The sequence below is a fragment of the Hippopotamus amphibius genome, chromosome 13 (assembly GCF_030028045.1).
Source record: "Hippopotamus amphibius kiboko isolate mHipAmp2 chromosome 13, mHipAmp2.hap2, whole genome shotgun sequence".
NCBI lineage: Eukaryota > Metazoa > Chordata > Mammalia > Artiodactyla > Hippopotamidae > Hippopotamus > Hippopotamus amphibius.
In genome coordinates this window covers 100,323,172-100,341,915 of record NC_080198.1, presented here as the reverse complement: position 1 = coordinate 100,341,915, position 18,744 = coordinate 100,323,172, and the positions used below count along the sequence as shown (strand labels likewise).

The 18,744-nt window shown below is 56.3% G+C and overlaps 1 protein-coding gene across 11 annotated transcripts in view; it reads left to right on the top strand.

The window, feature by feature from the left end:
• Positions 1–18,744, top strand: part of ABLIM2 (actin binding LIM protein family member 2) — a 153,195-nt gene that overhangs the window by 116,703 nt on the left and 17,748 nt on the right. For 3 of the 11 annotated variants that reach the window (XM_057706604.1, XM_057706601.1, XM_057706598.1), the window contains 3 exons: positions 3,081–3,133; positions 3,632–3,773; positions 13,940–16,646. In XM_057706604.1, the coding sequence (XP_057562587.1) occupies positions 3,081–3,133; positions 3,632–3,773; positions 13,940–14,427 (683 nt within the window). In that variant the 3' untranslated portion in view covers positions 14,428–16,646. Of the gene's footprint in view, positions 1–1,984; positions 2,105–3,080; positions 3,134–3,631; positions 3,791–13,939; positions 16,647–18,744 lie in introns of those variants that run through there. The other 8 variants (XM_057706597.1, XM_057706596.1, XM_057706605.1 and 5 more) reach the window with 5 other exon arrangements.

The window sequence follows — 18,744 nt, the reverse complement described above, 5'->3', positions numbered from 1 at the left end:
ATGCGACAGGACCAGCGGTGGGTGTTGAATGGGCTGGGAGTGGGGTGCAGGGGGCCTCTCACCTCCCACTAAAGGTCCAGCTGCAATGGGGACATTTTTGGTGCCTTTTGAATGGTCCTGAGTCATTTGCAGTGCTGAACCCAGGACGCTTTGCGAGGCAGACAGGGTTCCAGCCACAGCTGCTCCCCTGCCGGCTCTGTCTCCCCGTCTGGAGAGCGGGGTTCTGGCTTCAAGGGACTCTGAATGAGGCCACGTGATGCTTGGCACAGAGTGGGGACTTTCAATGGAGTGGAGCTGGCCCAGCTTTTAGACTGTTCAAAGTGAATTCAAGAGGAAAAAGTAATGCCTCCCCCAAGTTTTCCAGGAAGCTGACTGTCCAGCTGTTTTGTTCCCTTGGTAAGCGCGAGTGAGCTGTCAGATGTCAGTGTGCGTGGAGGCATTGGCCCGGGGTGGGGGGGCGCGTCTCACCACCTCCCACACATGCAGACAGGGGGGCTCATTCTGACCTCCCAGAGCCGCCCACCCACACCAGACAGTAGAGGCAACCTGCGCAGCCAGTACTAGTAGCTCTTCATTTGGTGCCTGGGTTAAGACGGGAGTTAATCACATCTCATGTCTCTCTGGGATTCCTTTATAATGGGGTTGAGTCTCATTTTGGCTCTCGGATGGGAAGAAAGCGAATCGCCCTGTATCCAGAGAGAAAATTAGAGACCTCCCACTGTCATTGGGATGCTTTCTGTAAAGGTCCCAAGGGACACAGGGAGTAGGACATCAGCCTTTCCCAAAAGGGTGCTCATGGCAGATACCTTCCAGGGCTTGGAGGCGCTGCCTTGTGTGGTAGGAAAGACGCACGCGACTCGATTGCTCTGCTTGTCCTGAATTGATCTGTCTCTTCCTGATGCCCTGAAACGGCCTGTTACAAATTAGCTGCGAGATTAGCCTCTCACCTATTCCTGATATTTCAGACCTGTAAGCTGAGCTCCCCATCATGTAACAGCATCCTCGTGTTATCTCATGCGGTCCCTGCAACTTGGAGGGGGTGGGCGTCATTTGCCCATTTTACAGATCAGGAAACTGAGGCTCGGAGCTATTAAGGAAGCAGCCCGCAAATAACGCAAAGTGCCAGGCTCCTCTATTTCCCTAGCCGTTCTCCATTTCTCAAGAGAAGCTGTTGTGTTTTGCGGGCTGGCAGACTGGGGCTCTGGAAGGCCTGTGGTTTGAGTCTGCTTAGATTGTGCACACCTGCTGGGGCGGGTGGCAATGGCAGAGAACGCTTGCTAAATCTTGCTGGGATATCTCCCTCGTTGGAGGTGGGGCTCTTCTTTGAGCCCTGAGGTAGCTCTACAGCCAGAGTTTGTCTGGCCCAATGTGCCCCCCGAGGCTGTGGAAAGTCCTAGGACCCGTGGGGCCGCTGTGATCTGAAGTCCTGGGACCTCACTTCCCAAAAAGCTCTTCGGTTGGAGCCACTTAGTTGTTTTTGCATTTGCAAATTACCCCAAGTATGACGGTCCCTTCGGCCCATTTGGGGGCCTCTGAGGGCTGTTCAAGGATGCAGCTCACTTACTTTTGCCAGCAGACCCAGCCCTGGAGGCCTCTTCTGGGCTGGACAGTGGCAGTGCTCTTAGAGCTCCAACTAGCCACTGGCCTGATTGTCCCTGGGGCCGTGTGCAGCTGCCAAGAGTCCCAGCTGATGTCTGGCCACTCAGGGCTCCACTTCCCAGCGACAGCCGTTGTCCAGGCAACAGGAGAGCCCACACTGATAGGCACGCGTCCCTCTGAGCCCCCTGCCCGCCACGTCTCCAGCACAGTGCCCTGCATGCAGGCTAGTCATCAGTTTGCCTCCTTGAATGGACACAGAAGGGTTTTTATCTTCATTTTGAAAACCACTGTCTCTGCTGGGAGAGGGAGAAACAGGTAGCCGTTGGGAATAACGAAATGCCAGTGTATCCAGAATGGTCTTCAATTGTGGCCTTATCTTGTCAAGGTCCTGTAGCCCAATCCCCAATTTCCAAGCTCTCGGGCCTGATGTCAGTCTTGTCCTTGGTGGTGCAGGAGGCAGGGTGCTCCAAAAGGCTAGAAGGTCTGAGCCCTCCACAGGCTGCAGGTAAGGAACCCACCCTTAGCATGTCCTTACTACGGCCTTGGTCTCCCTGGCAGGTGGCGAAGGACACTGGGGGCTTTCCTTCCATTGTTCTGTGCATGGGGCCAATCGTTTAGCTCGGGAGGCACAGCATGGGTCCTCGGTGAATTGGATGCTGAGAACCGTTGACCTGCCCTCATGCGGTTTATCTCATCATGCTTGGTTGGAGATCATGTCAGCCTAGCTGCATGATAACACCCCCACCCCCACTCCCACCCCCCACCAAAAACAGGCAAACAGAAAATACAGACACCTCTCCACTCAGCTCCAGGTCGTCTGCTGAATAACAGACGTTCACCTGCTCTCTTCCACCGAGCACACCTCTGGTGTATGTTGTACCCTCTTTACCACTCTTCATGGAATTCTCTCAGTGGCAAAGCTCACTTGCCGTTTTGTGTTTTGGGGGCAGTGAAGCGGGGCAGACAGAGGAAGGACTTTGGAGGCAGACTGCCTGGGTTCAAATGTCAGCCTCTGCCACCCGCTGGTCTGTGATCTCGAGAAAGGCACATCCCGTCTCTGAGCCTCAGTCCTCTGATCTGTGAAATGGGTCTGTGGGGATGAGCAATAATGTCCGTGAAGCACCCAGCTGAGTCTGACCCACCTGGGGCTGGACCACTGGGCCCTTCTATTCCTTTAAAGTTAAACTGGAAAGGTACAACGTGTGTTCTTGAAATGCCAGGAGGCCGCAGGGGGTGGTGGAATGTAAATGAGGCATCACTTCACACACCTGCTCTTGACCAGTGCATCCTGTGCAAGGCCCCAGCACTCCCCAGGCCACATTCCCGTGGGGACCTTCTCCAGCTGGCCTGGTTCCTCAGCCCTTAACAGTTCGAGTACTGGCAGACTTTTCTTTGATTATTTTCCATTTTTGAGCATGATTGTGGTGTGGAAATCCAGAACCAACTGTGAGCTGCCCTGACAGACGGATTTTTCCTTCCAGCCGCGAGGCGATCAGATGGGGAGGATGGAAGCTTCGACCCGGATAACAGAAAGGTAACGCAGGGGCAGACCTGGCTTTGTGGGGGCTTCTCCATCTAGAAGCCTCAGGCTCCTCCTCTTAGGTTCTGCTCCTTAGGGGTCCGGTGAGGCCACGCGGAACGGGGACAAGTTTAAGAGGTGGCCCCACAAGTCCCCTTACACTTTAGCCCCCTTACTGCTAAAGTCCTTATTCTATGCTGGGTAACTTGGTCATGGTTCTAAAACCAAGGAGATGTCTGAAAACCACGGAAAACAAGTCAAAGTGCATATTTTAGGATTTGGCCCACGGGCTGAGTTCACCCACCCACTCTGGCTCAAGGGCCAAGGCCCCCTTTGCTTGTCTTTAAGGAAGGTAGGTGTGTGTGGAAAAAGCCCAAGACTCACTTACCCGGTGCTCCCCGTGTGAAGACATTTGGTCCCCTGCCTCCCTGAGCCTCAGTTGCCTCATCTGTAAAATGGGGCAATGCCACTGCAGATGACCTCAAAATTCACGGGACTTTTTTTTTTTCTCAGCAGAAGACCAGCTGGCTGATTCTCAAGGGGGATGCAGACACTAGGACCAATTCTCCAGACCTAGACAGCCAGTCTTTGTCCCACAGTAGCGGCACTGATAGAGGCCCTCTCCAAACAATGCCAGGGGACAACTTTTACTCACGTGAGTGGTTCTTTTGAGCAAGGAGCTGTCCATGTGGCACGAAAGGCCTTGCAGAAAAGGGGCCCCCAACCTCAAGCTGATCCTCCGAGATCTAAGCCTGACAGACAGAAGGGCAAGCCCGGTAGGAAGCAGACCCGCAGCCAGGTGCTGGCTTCCCTCGGTGACATCCTGATTTAGTCAGCGTGCTTCCTGCGGGCCGCACCCGTGACTCCCAGAACCGTCCAGAGATGGCAAGAGGGCAGAGGCCAACTCAGTCTCCTGGACTCCTTTGGGAAAAGGGTTTGTGGGCTGCCAGGCTGGAAGTGGAGGGCCCGTTTCCCCTCCGGAGCGGCCGGGAGCGTGGTCCGGGTGGGTGAGTCCAGACTCGGAGCCGAGAGCAGTGTCGTCCTGTCTCCTGTGCTCAGCCTGGGGAAGGGGCCAGGAGCTCGGACTCCAGAAACTCAGGGAACGCGGGAGACAAAGGCCACGTCTGCCTGGTTCGGGGGTCCTGAAGCTGCAGTAGACGTGACCTTGAGATGTCAGGGGAAACTCCCCGTAATGTTCTTCACGTCCAGAGGCTGTAAATCACAGGCAGAGACAGCAGCAAGCTGCCCTCTGACGCGTGCGGTAGATGGCGGACAGAGCCTGTGGGTCTCGGCGGCTGTGGGCGGGTTTCTGTGGACAAGCTTGAGGCTTCGCTTGGAAGCAGAGGCCAGGAGGGGATGGGTGTGGGCGTGAGAAAGCGGAGGAAAGACACTGCCTCTGCTGTGAGACAGACCTGAGTTCAAAACCCTGCTCACCACTCACTGGGCCTCCGTTTCACCTGTGTGCCTGGCGGGGCCACGTGTGCAGACAGCGCTGGGCCTGGCCCGTAGTAGATGCTCAGCAAGCAGACCAGTTTCCATCGTCACTGTCATCACTGTCCTCATGATTGTAGACTATCTCACAAGCTAAGGCGTGTGCGTTCGATGTGGAGGAGGGTGAGGAAACGTGGAGAGGATTGCTTGTTAGAGAAGATGTCTAAACAGAGAAAGCGTGTGTTGTGTTGTGTGTGATCTCTGTAAGCGGATGTCTGTGTGCCCTGAGCCCCACCTGCCTGGGCCGCTCTGAATGGGACCCAGAGTCGGAGCACGGGGCTGACGTCCCCACGGGAAGGTCACACCAGAGTCCCCCAGAGGGACTCGTCCAAACGGCGGTGGGCGGCTGACTTCTCCTGGGGCGGATCTGAAAGGGCCGAGGCAGGCTGCCAGGCCCACCAGCGGCAGAGTGAGGGGCACAGGGCTGGTCACAGGAGAACCGACGGGCAGACTCTGAACCAGGCGGCAGCAGCCAGCCTTCCAGCCCCCCTCTGCCTGGTGGTGCAGGACTTGCACGTGGCCCCCGGCCGTTGGCCTTGACCATGACCCTTTGTTTTGCACTGTTTTTCTGAATGGCGGTTATGTTTGGAAGGTGGAGAGCTCCTGCTGCCCCAGCAGCCCCCAGCAGCCCCCAGCAGCCCTCTATGCCTTGAAGGCACCAAGGGGCCTGAGAGCACTCAGGAAACGACTGTCTGGGTCTCCGGGTGGTCTTTTCTTGCTTCCGTCCTTCCCTAGCTGGGTGGTGGGCCGGCCCGCATCTGCAAAGCTGGTGGCCTCCACCTCACCCCCTGCCCCCGGTCTCTCCTCGGGGGGCAGCTGCTCTCCCCAGGGAGTCCCACTTACCTTCGTGGCCTGCCCGTGGCTGGGGGCTTAGGGAGGTGGGGGCACCGTCTGGGGAGAAGCCCGGGCAGGAGCTGGGCTGCCCCGTGGGGACCTCCCTGTGCGCGCTGACCTGCCGTGTGACCTGTGCGTGTCTCCTCACGTCTGTGTGCTGCCTCCTCATCTACATGTGCCGGACGGGGTGCCCCAGGGTCATCCCAGGCGTCCCCCAGGTGGTAGCTGCTGTGAGGCCCAGAGGCGGTGCAGCTGTTCTGGCCAATCACACACCTGCAAAGTCTGCCAAGGCCTTCCTTGCTGCTGTTTCCATTACGAGCTGCAGGTGCAGTGGCGGGTGGGCATGGACCGCCTTCCAGCCAGGGGTGCCCGGCCGGCGGGAGTCGGGGCATCTGTGCTGGAATCCGTGCTCTTGCTGGGGTGCACCCTCTGGTGTACAAACAACCTGTGTGTGTCTGTGTGTGCGTGCGTGCGTGCAGGCACGCGTGTGTGTCCACCTCTGTCAGGGATGCAGGCTCACGGTGACTGGGATGGTGCTTCTGTCGTCCCTTCACTTTCTGCTCGTGTTCTGATGTCAGTTCCTCCGAACAGGAAACCTGCTGTGTCTGACGGTTGCAGTTGCACCTTTATTTCTGTCCTGGTGACGTCACCTTCCTTCCCGCCGTGCATGGAAGTAGCGGTGAGGGTCCAGGCTGCTGGTCATGCCAGGTCAGGCGTGCCTTGCTCTCTGCTGGCCTCTTGAGACGTTTGGGTGGGATGAGCACACTCAGACTGAGGAAAGGGGGGGTATCCACCTTCTTTTCTCGGGTTCCTTTGAATCTCACCAAGTAGCCCCCAGGTGTGAGCCCACTGACACCAGTGTCGTTTGCAAACTGCCGCTGTTGAGGAAGGCGTTTGTCGGTGGCAGGGCATGCCCGCTGCCTCCCCGGGCACCCGTCCGCAGCGCGCCTGGGGAGGGTAGGATTGTGACACTGAACACAGTGGGCGCTCAATAACTGTTTGTTGAATTGAGATGCATTAGATTCAACGGGTATTTATTGAGCACCCACTCTGTGCCAGACGCTGTGCGGGGCGCCGAGGGGGAGACGGAGAAGACAAGAGCGGCCCCCGCCCCGGGGAGCGCGGGGAGCTGGGACAGGTAGAGACGCCACTGGGAGCACGCGCACCCTGCCGCCGCCTGCCTGGGGTCTCCTGTGGGCTCTCGGGGGGCCAGGCACAACCTCATGCCTCTCATGACACCATCAGTGCCCCTCACCTGACACTGAATCCATCATTCAGTCACTCATCCGTCCCTTCACCAGACGTTAACTGAGCACCTACTATGTGCTGGACACAGCGCTCGGCGGTGGCGAGGAGGTAGTGAATGTGGCCCGGTGCCCATGCCCCAGGGACGCAGACGACTGACAAGCCAGTGTGACATCCCTCTCCTCTGTGGCAGCGGCTGTCAGCAGGCACTGCCGGCCCCTCCAAAGGGGGTCTCATTGAAATAGGCATTTTGTGGTAGACGGCTGTTATTTTCCTTTAGGCTACACGTAGGGCGTTACCTGGACTATGCATGTATTGATAGGTTATATTATTGATGAATCTGATTTCTGCGCAGGAAGGGGATGGGATTGATTTTCTATCACAAGAAGAGGGTCTTGAGCCTTACAGGATGCGGTTGCTGCCCCAGGAGAGCATGCAGCGCTGGGAGCCCCTCCCCTGGCCTGGGCCCTGCTGCCACTCTGGCTCCCACCTTCCTAAGCCCTTGAGCCCTGTCCTCCCTCTTGAGGTTCCCCGCATCCCCTCCAGGTGGTCGCAGGTGTGCGACTGTACGACTAAGCCCCAGGCGGGCTGGAGACCCTCCCCTGAGGACTCATTGACCCCTGGAAAGGACCCTACCCTTCGGAGAGGAATCATGCCCGTCCTCACATCCCAGCACGGGAGAGGAGTTAGGGTGGGTTCGGAGGTCGGGGTGAGGAAAGCTCTGCATTCGAAACCGCGGCAGCGCAGGTGGGTGGTCCCCTGGGGGCCGCTGCACCCCCGCCCTTCCTGTGGCTTTGCCGTGTGTCCGTCCCCACAAAGTCCCGTTCCCTTGTCTTCACCTGCTGCCCACCCAGTCCGGGCCTGGCCTGGGGCTAGGATCCCAGATTGCTTCCTGGCCCCCCACCCCCAGTGCCCACCAGTGTGACGGTTGGGAGACGGCACCTCTCGTCCGTTTTCCTTTCCCTCCTGGCAGCAGGAAAGTGCGTTTGAGGCCTGGTCAGAAGTGGCTTTCCCCATGCCCTGTTAGTCCTCTGGAGTTTCCAGGCAAGAAAAAGTCATTCTCACCTTTCTCAGTCCATGGTTGAAAGAAAGCGAGACCTGATTTGCTGTCTGCCAACCCCGTGAGAAGCTCGGGGAATGGGCACCTGCTCAGTCTGGGTGTTGTGACCTGAGGACCGCCGGGGCAGAATCCGCAAGCGTCACACGGGCGGGACATCAGTCCTGGCCCTCGTTTTCAGACAAGCAGGAGGAGGCCCAGAGACAGGGCGTGACCACCCAGCCTCGATCAGCGTGTGGTGAAGGCTCCTGTCCCCCGACTGGGTAGGTCCAGGGCCCAGAGCAGAGGCCAAAGAGACAGCATCCCCGCCCCAGGAGCTGACAGTCTGGAGGCGGCGGGGGGGGACACAGACAAAATGCAAGTTAAAGAGCAAGGCCTGTGGCGCGCGAGGCTCTGCAGCTCTAGAGCCAGGCGCTGCCGAGGGCTCAGGGAAGGGAGATGCTAAGTGAGCAGGGGAGGGCCCTCCTCACAAAGGTGGGGCCCGGCTGCTGGGCCATGGGGTGGGCGGGGAGGGGCAGGGTCACAGAGGGCTTCATGGGCCTTGGGGGGCTCGGCCTGGCCTCTGAGTGGAAGACGGACCTAGGGGTTTTCAGCAGAGCCCTGGCCTCCTCCGAGGGAGGTTTCAGCAGGATGGTCGGGGCAGGAAAGGCCGTAGGAGGGGAACTGCCGTCATCCAGACTGGGGGAGGAGTTCTGAGGGAGGTAGTCTTCTGGTGTGCCCTGGGCGGGGTCCCGGGGAGAGGGATCGGAGGGGCAGGAACAGCACGCACAGAGGTCCCAGGCGGGAAGCAAGGTGGCCACTTGGGAAGCAGGAGGCCAGTGGGGTGGCGGGAGAGGGTAGCCAGAAACAGCCAGTCTGTGTGCGATGCTGGGGCCACGTGCGCACGGCGGGGCTGTGAGCAGGAGATGCGGTGGTCCGTTTTACGCATTTAAACACAGAGGGGCAGCTCTGCAGAGGGTAGACCAGAGGCTGCCAGGCCGGGCGAAAGGAACTTGGGTGTCCAGATAAGCGACGGGGAGGCCCCCCGAACAGTCTGAACAGCAGGACCGGTGTGAGCCATCAAGGCGGGGGGGGGGGGGGGCGGAATCAGGAATGACCTGGGGCGACCTTTATTCAGAGCCTGGGCAGGAACCAGGTGGGTTCTCCGTGTTGAGTCTGGAGCCCGAGACGCCCAGATGGAGCTGCCAGGCGGTGGGCGGGTGGGCTGGGCGCTCAGGAGAGGAGTCGGGGCTGGAGGTCGAGTCCCTGGGGTCCTGGCTCCTGGATGGGCCTGGGGGGTGTGGGTGGGTACCCTGAGATCCGGGCCTCCCCCAGGCAGGTTCCTGAGCTGCGCTACTTTCTCTAAAGGGCCTGAGGCCCAAAGAAGTTGTGATTCTCTTGCTCTGCCCCACCTCCCTCCTGGTCCTACGCCTCTCTTTCCCGCCTCCACATCTCCACGGGACCTGGGGGGAAGGATGGAGTGTGGGTGGGGGAGCCCCGGACATGGAGAGAGCCAGGGCCAGGGGCCGGGGCAGGGGAGAGCCGGGAGGGAGAGGCCAGAAGCTCAGACACCCCAAGGAGCCTCCTGTTCACGTTTCTTGGGGCTGAAGGGGGTCCCAGCCCCTCCTTCCTTGGGTGGGGTCACCGGGGCTCGGAGAGGGGATCTGAACCTGCCCAGGGCCACGCTGCTGCAAACTTGCATATTTACGCGTCAGTGAACTGAAAACCGTTTAGGGTGCTGGTGACACTGACCAGATCTGCCCGGGGGAATGGCTTCCTGACTGTCATCCACAAAGCATCCTGGATGCTGTGATGAGCCGTGTGCCTGTAGCTGCACCTGGAACAGTCATCCGCCTGCAAGGGGCCTCTCCTTGCCCATCCATCCAGTGGTTACTCTAACCTCTGACAAGCCAGCCCAGAACAGGGACAGACCCAGGGAGACCCAAGAGTGGTCCCAGCAGAATGCTGAGGGCAAGGTTTCCACAGGTGGGCTCCTGGGAGGAGGTGACGGGAGCCTCGTTAGGCTGAGCTTGGACATGGGCGTGGGCAGGTGTCCAGTGCTTACAGGGCCTGATACAACTTGGGATCACGAGTACCCAGCTGCCACCTGTCTAGGTGCAGCACACCTGCCTCCTCCCTGTGTGCCTTCTCTCTCTCTAATACACACAAAGCACACACTCTTAAGGCCAGCCGATGCCATCTGCCAGGCAGGTCCCTAGAAGACTCCCATGCCTACACACCCTGACCAGGACGGAGCTGCCAGAGCACATAAGGTTACTGGTTCCTGAAGCCAGAGTCCTGGAAGTTTGTCTCATCCTCTTTGTAACAATTTGACCTTATACAGGTCACTTAATGTCACTAAGCCTCATCTTCCTCACCTGTAAAATGGGCTCACGTGTAATGCCTTGGCTTATGACGGTCAAGTAAAATCTCCAAATGTGTGAAGGGGCCTTTTAAATGAGTGGTTCTCAATCCTGGCTGCACGTGGGATCCTGGGACCTCTGAAATCTACCAATGGCTTGTCCCATCCCAGGAGAGACCAATCTAATGGGTCTCGATAGCATCCCAGGGATGAGATAGTGGAGACTCCTCTCTCCCTGCTCCTCCCCACCCAATACAGCTGAGAAGCCCAAGTACAATAGAGCAGATGACCACAGAGCTCTGGAGGGTCGAGAGAGGAAGGTGGACTGGCCAGAGACCTGAGGGCTTGAGGAAAAATGCAGGACCGGTGTCTCTCACCTCCCATGCGGTAGACAAGGTGACCAAATATGACTGCCCTCCCTGGTACCCAGCAGAGGGCCCTCCCTGGCACCCAGCATCCTGGAGAATAGGCCCAGGGAAACACTCTCCATCCATGGCCAGTGTCTCCCAGCCCCACCTCGGGGCACAGGACAACCAGGGAAGCACATTTCACCCACAGAGTGCTACCGGCAACACCAGGTGGGCTCGGCAGATCAGAAGAACACTTTAACAAGCATTCTGAAAACTAAACTGTCTTCAGACTCACGGCCCATAATAAGCCAGGCCCTGCATGTTAAACCTAAACACAGTGACAACCTAGAATACGGAAGACTTAGCTAGAATCCAGGTCTCCCAATACAATAGCCGAACATCCAGGATTCAGTGAAAAATTACTCATCACACCAAGAACCGTGAAGGTAACTCCTTGATTGAGAAAAGATCAGCACATCCTAACACGGAAAAGAATCAGATGTTGAAATTATCGGAGAAGGATTTTTAAGGCAGTCATCACAAAAATGCTCCAACAAACGATTACAAATACTCTTGAAACAACTGAAACAACTGAAAAAGAAAAAAAGAAAATCTCACAGAAGAAATATGTTGTAAAAAAGAACCCGATGGAAATTGTGGAATTGAAAAATAAAATAACCAAGACTTAAAAATTCACAGGGTGGGTTCAATAACAGAATAGCAGGATGTGTCAGAGGAAAGAATCAGTGATCTTGAAGACAGAACAACAGAAATTATCCAACTTGAACAACAGAAAGAAAATAGTAAAAAAATAAATAAAGAAAAAAAAAAAAAAAAAAAGAAAGGAAAGAACAGAGCCTCAGAGACCTGTCAGACAACTCTTGTATCACTGGAGTTCCAGAAAGAAGAGAATGGATCTGAAAAATATTCAAAGAGAGAATGCCTGAAAACTAAGCAAATTCGGCAAGAGATGTAAACTCACACTCAAGAAACTGAGTGAACCCCAAGTAGAATAAGCTCAAAGTAATCCACACCATAACACACCATAATTAAACTTACAAAAACTAAAGACAGAAAAAATAATACTGAAAGCACCCTGAGAGAAAAGACATATCATACTCCCTACTGGGGACACCGGTGCAAATAACTGCCAATTTCTCCCCAGAAGACACAGAGGCCAGCGGAAAGTGGCCTGTTTTTCATGTGCAGAAAGTCATTTGCTGTGAATGTGAATTCTATCTTGGGTGGAAACATCCTTCAGGAATGAATGGAAAATGGAGAATGGTTCTCAGACCAAGGAAAACTAAGTTTTCACTCCTTGGCTAAGGCAGTTCTCCAAACAGAAAGAAAGTGAAAAGATGCCTTGGAAATTCAGAAAGGAAAACATCCAAGTAGGTTAAAATAGGGGTCATTATAACAGACTGTCCTTCTTTTGATGAGTTTCTTAAATTACTGATGATCAAGGCAAAAAAAATGTTACATCATCCAATATGGAAGCTCAAGGCGGGTAGAAGAGCTAAAACAGTCGTACGTGACCCGTCAGGAGGATGAAGTGGCCTGAGTGGAAGTAAGGTCTCTACACTTCATGTGAGACTGGAGGCCGGCCGCCTGAGCACAGGGGACTTCAGAAGCTGGCCAGGTGATTGCAGTGTGTCCAGGTGGAGAACCAGGAGCAGGTAAGGCTAGAGGGGAGGGCATCGCTGTTCTCAGGGCCCTAAGGGTTCCCAGGCCTTCATGTGCAAACTAGCGCCCTAGAGGGCTTGCAAAACGCAGACCGCCGGACCCCAGCCCCAGCATTCTGAGTCTGTAGGTCTGGGGTGGGCCCTGAGAACGTCCTGGTAACAAGCCCGCGGGCGCAGCTGGTGCTGCAGGTCGGGGGCCCCACTTTGAGAAGCACGGCTCTCGCATCCTCAGCTGCTCAGAAGCTCCTGGTCTCCGCCGAGAGTCCCGAGGGTCCTCAACCCGAAGCCTCACACCCCTGGGTGTGCCTGGCTCTGGTGTAAACTGGGAGGCAGGCGTATCCTGGAGGGACCCCAGGACTGTAAGTCAGGAGACCTCATCTTGTGATCCAGGGTCGGGTGACCTGGGGACACAGGTCCCTCTGTGTTCCTGGGCCTCAGTTCCCCGTCTGTGAAATGGGAGGAGCTGGCTAGGTCACTTAGCTGGCGGAGCCCAGGGCGACCGGGAGGAGCGAGCGACCAGCCCCGCTCCTCTCTCTCCAGCTCCGCTCTCCTCTGTTTCATGTATCAGAGTTTTCACATGCATTTCCTGTGACAAGAGGGCTCCCTGGCTAACAGTGGTTTGAGAACGCTGCCCTTGATGTTGTAAAAAGCCCTTCCTGACCCACATCTGGAAGCTTAGCACAGGCCACCCCGGGACAAACAAGTCCCCGAGGCAGGTCCCCAGCTGAGGCCTTTCCTGCAAATGTGACCTGTACAGGATGTCTGCTCTGCCCCCCATGCCGACAAGAAAGGCTCCTGGACCCATCTGCATCCTTTGCTCAGAAGCGGGCCTTCCTGGGCGGGTGGGCGGTTCTGTGCACGGTGCCCGTCTCACCTTTGGAGGCTCAGTCCTCCTGTCTGAGGCCTCGTGAACCCAGAGGGATGGGACCAGCCGTGCCCTCTGAGCCCTCGCGGGCGGCCTGGTGGCTCCCAGAAGCCAGTGCTATTGCCTGAGCTGTGGGGGACGGGGACCCCTGATGTAGCAGACGTGGGCGCTGCTCTTTATGGAGCCACGGGCTATGGACAGACAGGTCAGGCAGCCGGGATCCCTCCTAACAGTGCCTCCCCCAGGGTGGAGGGGGTCCCCTGCCTCTCCAGGGGGCCCAGGCTCTGCCTCTTGTCCTCCCTCCCGGGACACATCCCACACTCACCTCTGAGCCAGGAGTTTCCGCTCTGCTCTCTCCAGACGTGTCATTGAAGCAGTTAATGGAGGGAAGGGGAGAGTCTCAAAGTCCTGGGCCCCCCAGAGCAGCCAGGGAGGTGAGCCAAGGAGGGAGACCAGGTGTGGGATTCCCACGGGGAATCCAGGGCCCAGTGTCTCAGACTGGCCCTTTGAGAAGCTAGAAGTTAGGGTTTTAATGTGAAATCCCCCAATTGCAGACAGCTCAAGGGTTTTGAAAAAACAGTCTGCAGGCCCCCTCCGCTGGTGCGGGGCCTCCGCGGGCCGCCTCCGGCACGGGTGGCACAGCCCTGCCTGCACGGGGACCCCTTCCCCCTTTTGCCCCCCACTTTCCGGTCAGCCAGGTGAGGAGCTTGGCCTGGTGACAGAGGCTGCCAGGGGACACAGGTGCCTGCCGGGCCAGGTCAGGCCCCTTGGTGTTCCTGGTGTCATGGGCGGGCTCGGGGACGTCCCCTCCTTCCTGGCTTCGTCCCCAGTCAGTGTGCTGGAGATACGGGTCTTGAGTGTGTCACCTGCCCAGCCCCACCTGCCCGGGCCAGCCCCTCTCCTGAGCCCGGCCGAGCCCGGCTGCGTGCGTGACAGCTGTGCTGTGTCTGTTGCAGGGTTCCCCTATTCCAAGTCTGACCCTGTCCCAGGACATGGCAAGAATGGCTTGGACCTCCGGGTAGGTACTCGACCCCGCCCTGCACAGTCTCCCCAGCACGCGCGTACTAACCGTCGCCGTGAGCTCCGTGGCTCCCACAGCTTGGTGACCGCACGGCCAGGAGGAGGAGGAGGGGCCCCGGGGACCCCGCTCACCCGCCCACCCACCCCTGCCTGGTGCTCACCCAGGGCCAGAACGCCCCCTGCCACACCCTCTGCTCCCCTCTGCTCCCGGCCCCCAGCCCCCGGGGAGACCTCCGTGTGGGAGGCAGGGATGGTGGGGCCACCCAGAGGAACCAGACCCTCTTTAAGGCCCCAGCCACCCTTCTCCTGTGACCTGGAGCCTAACAAGGACCTTAAAGGATGGAGGTGTTTTGTGAGCCACGCAGGCCCAGGACCCGCTTCCTTTCCTGGAGCGCCCTCCCCTGCATTAGTACTGTCGCCGTGATCACTCGTGATGGTGCCCTTAGCACGGGGACCACGCCGAGGGGCGGGCTTTCTCCGCCTGCTCCCAGCTGCAGGCTGCTTCCCAGCTCTCTGAATCCAGAGACGTGAGGACGTGAGCCCAGGCCGCGCGGTGCCTGACCTGGCCTCTGCCGCTGGCCCTCACGTCTGTCCCTCCTTCTACAGCTTCGCTAGGTCTCCAGTGAGGACCCCTCGGGTGGGGCAGGCACGATGGCACCAGACACCCCCCACCCCCATCACACACACACGCACACACAGCCCTGGGAGACTTACCACCACTGAGGCAGCCTCTTCCCAGTTGGAGGAAATTTGTCCACAAACTGAGGGCATTCACTGCCCGAAAGAGAAGCCACTCAAAATTCAGTCCCCATTTTCTGCCCTGGGTAGTCCTGGCAACAAGGGTGTAACACAGGGGACAGCGAACCCTCAGCAGTCCTCAAATCCGGGGTCCACGCCACGGGGCATATCCAAGAACAGGGACCCCATAGTGAAAGCTGCAGGTGTCCTCAGGCCTTTCTCCATCATCCTCGGGCTCTGTAGGACCTCCTGGTGTGTGTTTCCCAGGCCCAGGCACCTCTGCCCTGTTTGCTCTAGGGAACCCCACTCCATCCCACTAACTGCTCCCCCACCCCTACCCCACCCCCGTTTATTCGGAACAGGCATGCTTCTCTGAAGGGGCATGAGAAAGCAGGGTCCACGCCCACCGGAGGCCCACAGTGCCGGGGAACGTAGGTCCATAGGCTCAGCGTGAGGGTCCTGAGGGCCGTGGGAGCTGGTCAGAACGCGCTCTGCTCACCTGGCACAGCTATTCTCTGACTCAGAGGCCGTGGGTGCTGAGACCACCGACTGGGCCTTGTCCACGCCGAGGGGTTCCGGCCCCCCCCCCAAAGCCAAGTGCCAGGGTTTCTCTCAAAAGGTGGGAGACGATTAAGAGGATGCGTGTCAGCTCTCCAGGCCTGCATCACGGGTGGCCCGGTTGCATGTCCTCTAGGGAGAGTCCCTTCTTGGTTTCCAGGCTGGAAGGACGGGGTGGGGGGTGCGTCGCTGGCTCCCAGCACCTGCAGGGAAGGCGTGGCCTCCAGATGCCCCGCCCCCCAGAAATCTGGCAACAGCCAATCCAGACACTCTGGCGGGGACACCGTCTTCATGCCTCTGCTGGAGCAGAGGGCTGACTCTTAAGCTTTACAGAGCTCCCCCCGGGAGTGTTTCCCCCGCTGGCCTCAGGCGGGGAGCAGAGTGGTAGAAAGCCTGTGAGTCCTTCTGCACATCTTGGGGAGTCGATAAAAATGGAATTCATCACCACATGAGGATTTTTAGCTTTTCATATGAGGTTATCTGGGAGATTGGTGACAACTGTTGACTTTTCTTTGGGATTCTTTGTTTCCCTACTAATGTTCTCTCCTATTTTTTCTTCACTCTTTCTAAGACTCTTACGTAATTAAATGCCTGTTTCTCAGCTGGAAGGCCAGATAATTGGATGACCAGTCTTTTACAGCTCGGCCATGTCAGATTAAGTTGTTTCCTGGTTTATTTTTACTTTCTGAAAGGATTCCAGGTGACCTAAAGTAAAAGTACAGACGCAGAGTGACGAAAAGCCCAATAACACCAAATCCCAAAAAAAGAGAGGAGGAGAAAGAAGTAGGAGAAAATTATATCCGAGACACACAAAGGAACGCGGTATGGGAAAAACCATCGAAGCTTATCTGTGAGCTGTCCGATGGCCGGGGCACAGGGGTAGGCGTGACCAGGTGCGTGGCCCTCAGTGTCACATGGAAGGAAGTCAGTAAATCAGGGGAGGTAGAGATGTGCCTGGTTCTTGTTCTGAGAGGGATTTGTCACCAGGAGCCAGCACCGTTATGTCCCGAAACTTGTTAAAATGTCCTGATAACGAGCCTGCCACAGAGCCTGACACTTGGTAGATACTCACACCTCTCTGCAGAACAAGTAGGGAAACAGCTACCTGCTAAAGGCTTTCCTGTGGACGGGACAGCACTGGTTCCAACATGTGCCACCTGGTCTGCTATTAAGAGACTGACTGCTGGTCACCGACAGATCCCCTTGGAAGGAGCCCCATTTTGAGAAACCCTGGTGCTGAATAAGAACAGACTGCATTTTCCTACTAGAAGACAAAGCCTGTCAGGTTAGATTATTTTAAAAGAAAGGAGAAAAACACGTGTCATCACAAGATAAACACAATTTATTTTTTCATAAATTAGAAGGCAGAGGATGGGAAAGAGATACCGAAACCACAAGTAGAAGGAATGCATGAGTGACAATTTTGATAACAGATAAGGTAGGAGTTAAGGTTAAAGTGAATTAGTAGAATTAGTGGTTCGAAGAGGAACACTAGTTCCTGATGACACAAGTTATAAAGCAGGTACAGCATTCGTAAATTTAAATGCCCCAAGCAACGTGGTCATGCCAGAGATCTCGGCAAAATGCAAGTATGGTAGGCCATTTGAATATGACTCTTCGGAAGTCAGACAAGGATCTAGTGAAGAAAACAAGGAAAGAGGATAATTTAAGAGTACAAAGAACAAACTTAATCTGATAGGTATACGAAAAAAATTCATATCTTTTGAATCAGGTTTTCTCATGTCCATAAAACATTAATAAAAAGGTTCGTGTATGTCACTACAAAGAAGACAAATTTAAAACATCTGATAGTTTCCAACTGTCGTGCTGGAAAGAACACGTGCGTTAGCATCAGGCAGTCCTGAGTTCAAATCCCGGCTCTGCCCCTTACTGGGTGTGCACTTGGGTGAGTTACTTAACTCTTCTGAGTCTCTATTTCCTAGTCTTTAAAAAAATTATCCCTACCTCTTAAGGTTATTGTTAGGACAAATAACATTATGGTTGTGAAATCTTGCAAGTTCTATAGCCTAGTTCCCAAATGAATAATTATTATAAAAGCAAGTCCCTGCCCCTTCTTACTTCTCCATCAGTGGCTACCAAGTAAAATGTGAGCTTTAGCGAGAAAAGAACAACAGCCAGTGGTGAATGGCCACGATTTCATTCTCACCATTGTCAATCCCAGTATCATTTTTGAAGTCTAAAATGCATGAGTTAAATTTTTTACAGTTCCATATACTTGCGGTGTGACCTTGGGCAAATTGCTTCACTTCTCTGCGCTTCAGCCATGAAATGGTGAGATCAAGGCCCACCTTCTGAGGTTGCAGTGAAGATGAGTGGACGTGTCTGTAGAGCAGCTGGCACATAACACCAAACAGTTCTCTGCTGAGAACTGCAGGGGGTTCAGCAGGGGATGTGCCTGTTGGTGCTGCCTTCGTGGGGCTCCCCTGCCCACTGGGCTCTCCCGCCAGCCCACACACTGAGGCAGTGGCCAGAGGCTCCCCTACACCAAAGAGGTCATGAAGGTCTACCCCCACTTGGCACTTAGAGGACCAGGAGTAGGCTGCTCTTTCCCTGCTCTGGACTGATACGGTACCCCCCTCCTCCACCCAGGGATGCCCCACCCTCCCCCCGAGAGTCTCTGTCTAGTCTCAGAGCCTGGCAGACCAGAGGACACTGGTTCTGTTGCCAGGACGTGGGTTTCCAACCGCCCAAGGTGGTGGTGGTGGCAGGGAGTTTGCAGCCAGTGATGCAGGGCAGCGGGCACTAGGGGGCGGCATTTCTCTTTCGTGTGGCGGTCGAGCCACGTGGGCGACAGGTGTGCCTTGCTTTCTGCCAGGCAGGTGCACGGGGGTGCTTGTCAGTGGCCTGAGAAAACGTGTCCAGATATTGCTCTTGAAAACTCCCAAGGGGCGTCATTCAGTGCCGTGGAGCAGGTGCAGGGTCACGGAGAGTCCCCGGCGGGCGTGAGGGTGCCTGGCTCCGGGTCCCAGTGCGGGGGCTAGGGGGAGACACGCAGGGTACTTACCGAAGGACTCAGTGACCAAGGTAAACAAGATGGTAGTACAATGTTTTGAAAAATCCAAAGTAATGGAAAAAAAAAATCCGTGATGGACAAAGTATCAAGCGTGTAAAGACAGGCTCCACCCCCCCCCCCCCTTAGTGCTCACCTGCCTTTGCCACCCTCGTCCCGGCATCTCGGGGCCTCAGTTTCCCCTGTTCAGGATGAAGGACTTTGGACCCGGTGCTTTCGGAGGCCTCGTCCTGCCCCATGCTTCTAGGACCATGACCAGCTCCTGACTTCCTAGGTTAGAGCTGAAAGCCCTGTCCCTGTAACACGACCCATGGCTGAAGGATATAATCCCCCCTTTCCCTGCAGAGCTGCCCCCATGGAAATTTAACCCCTGTGCCCAGTTTCAGAAGTACTGGCCGAGAGCCCTGACCCCAT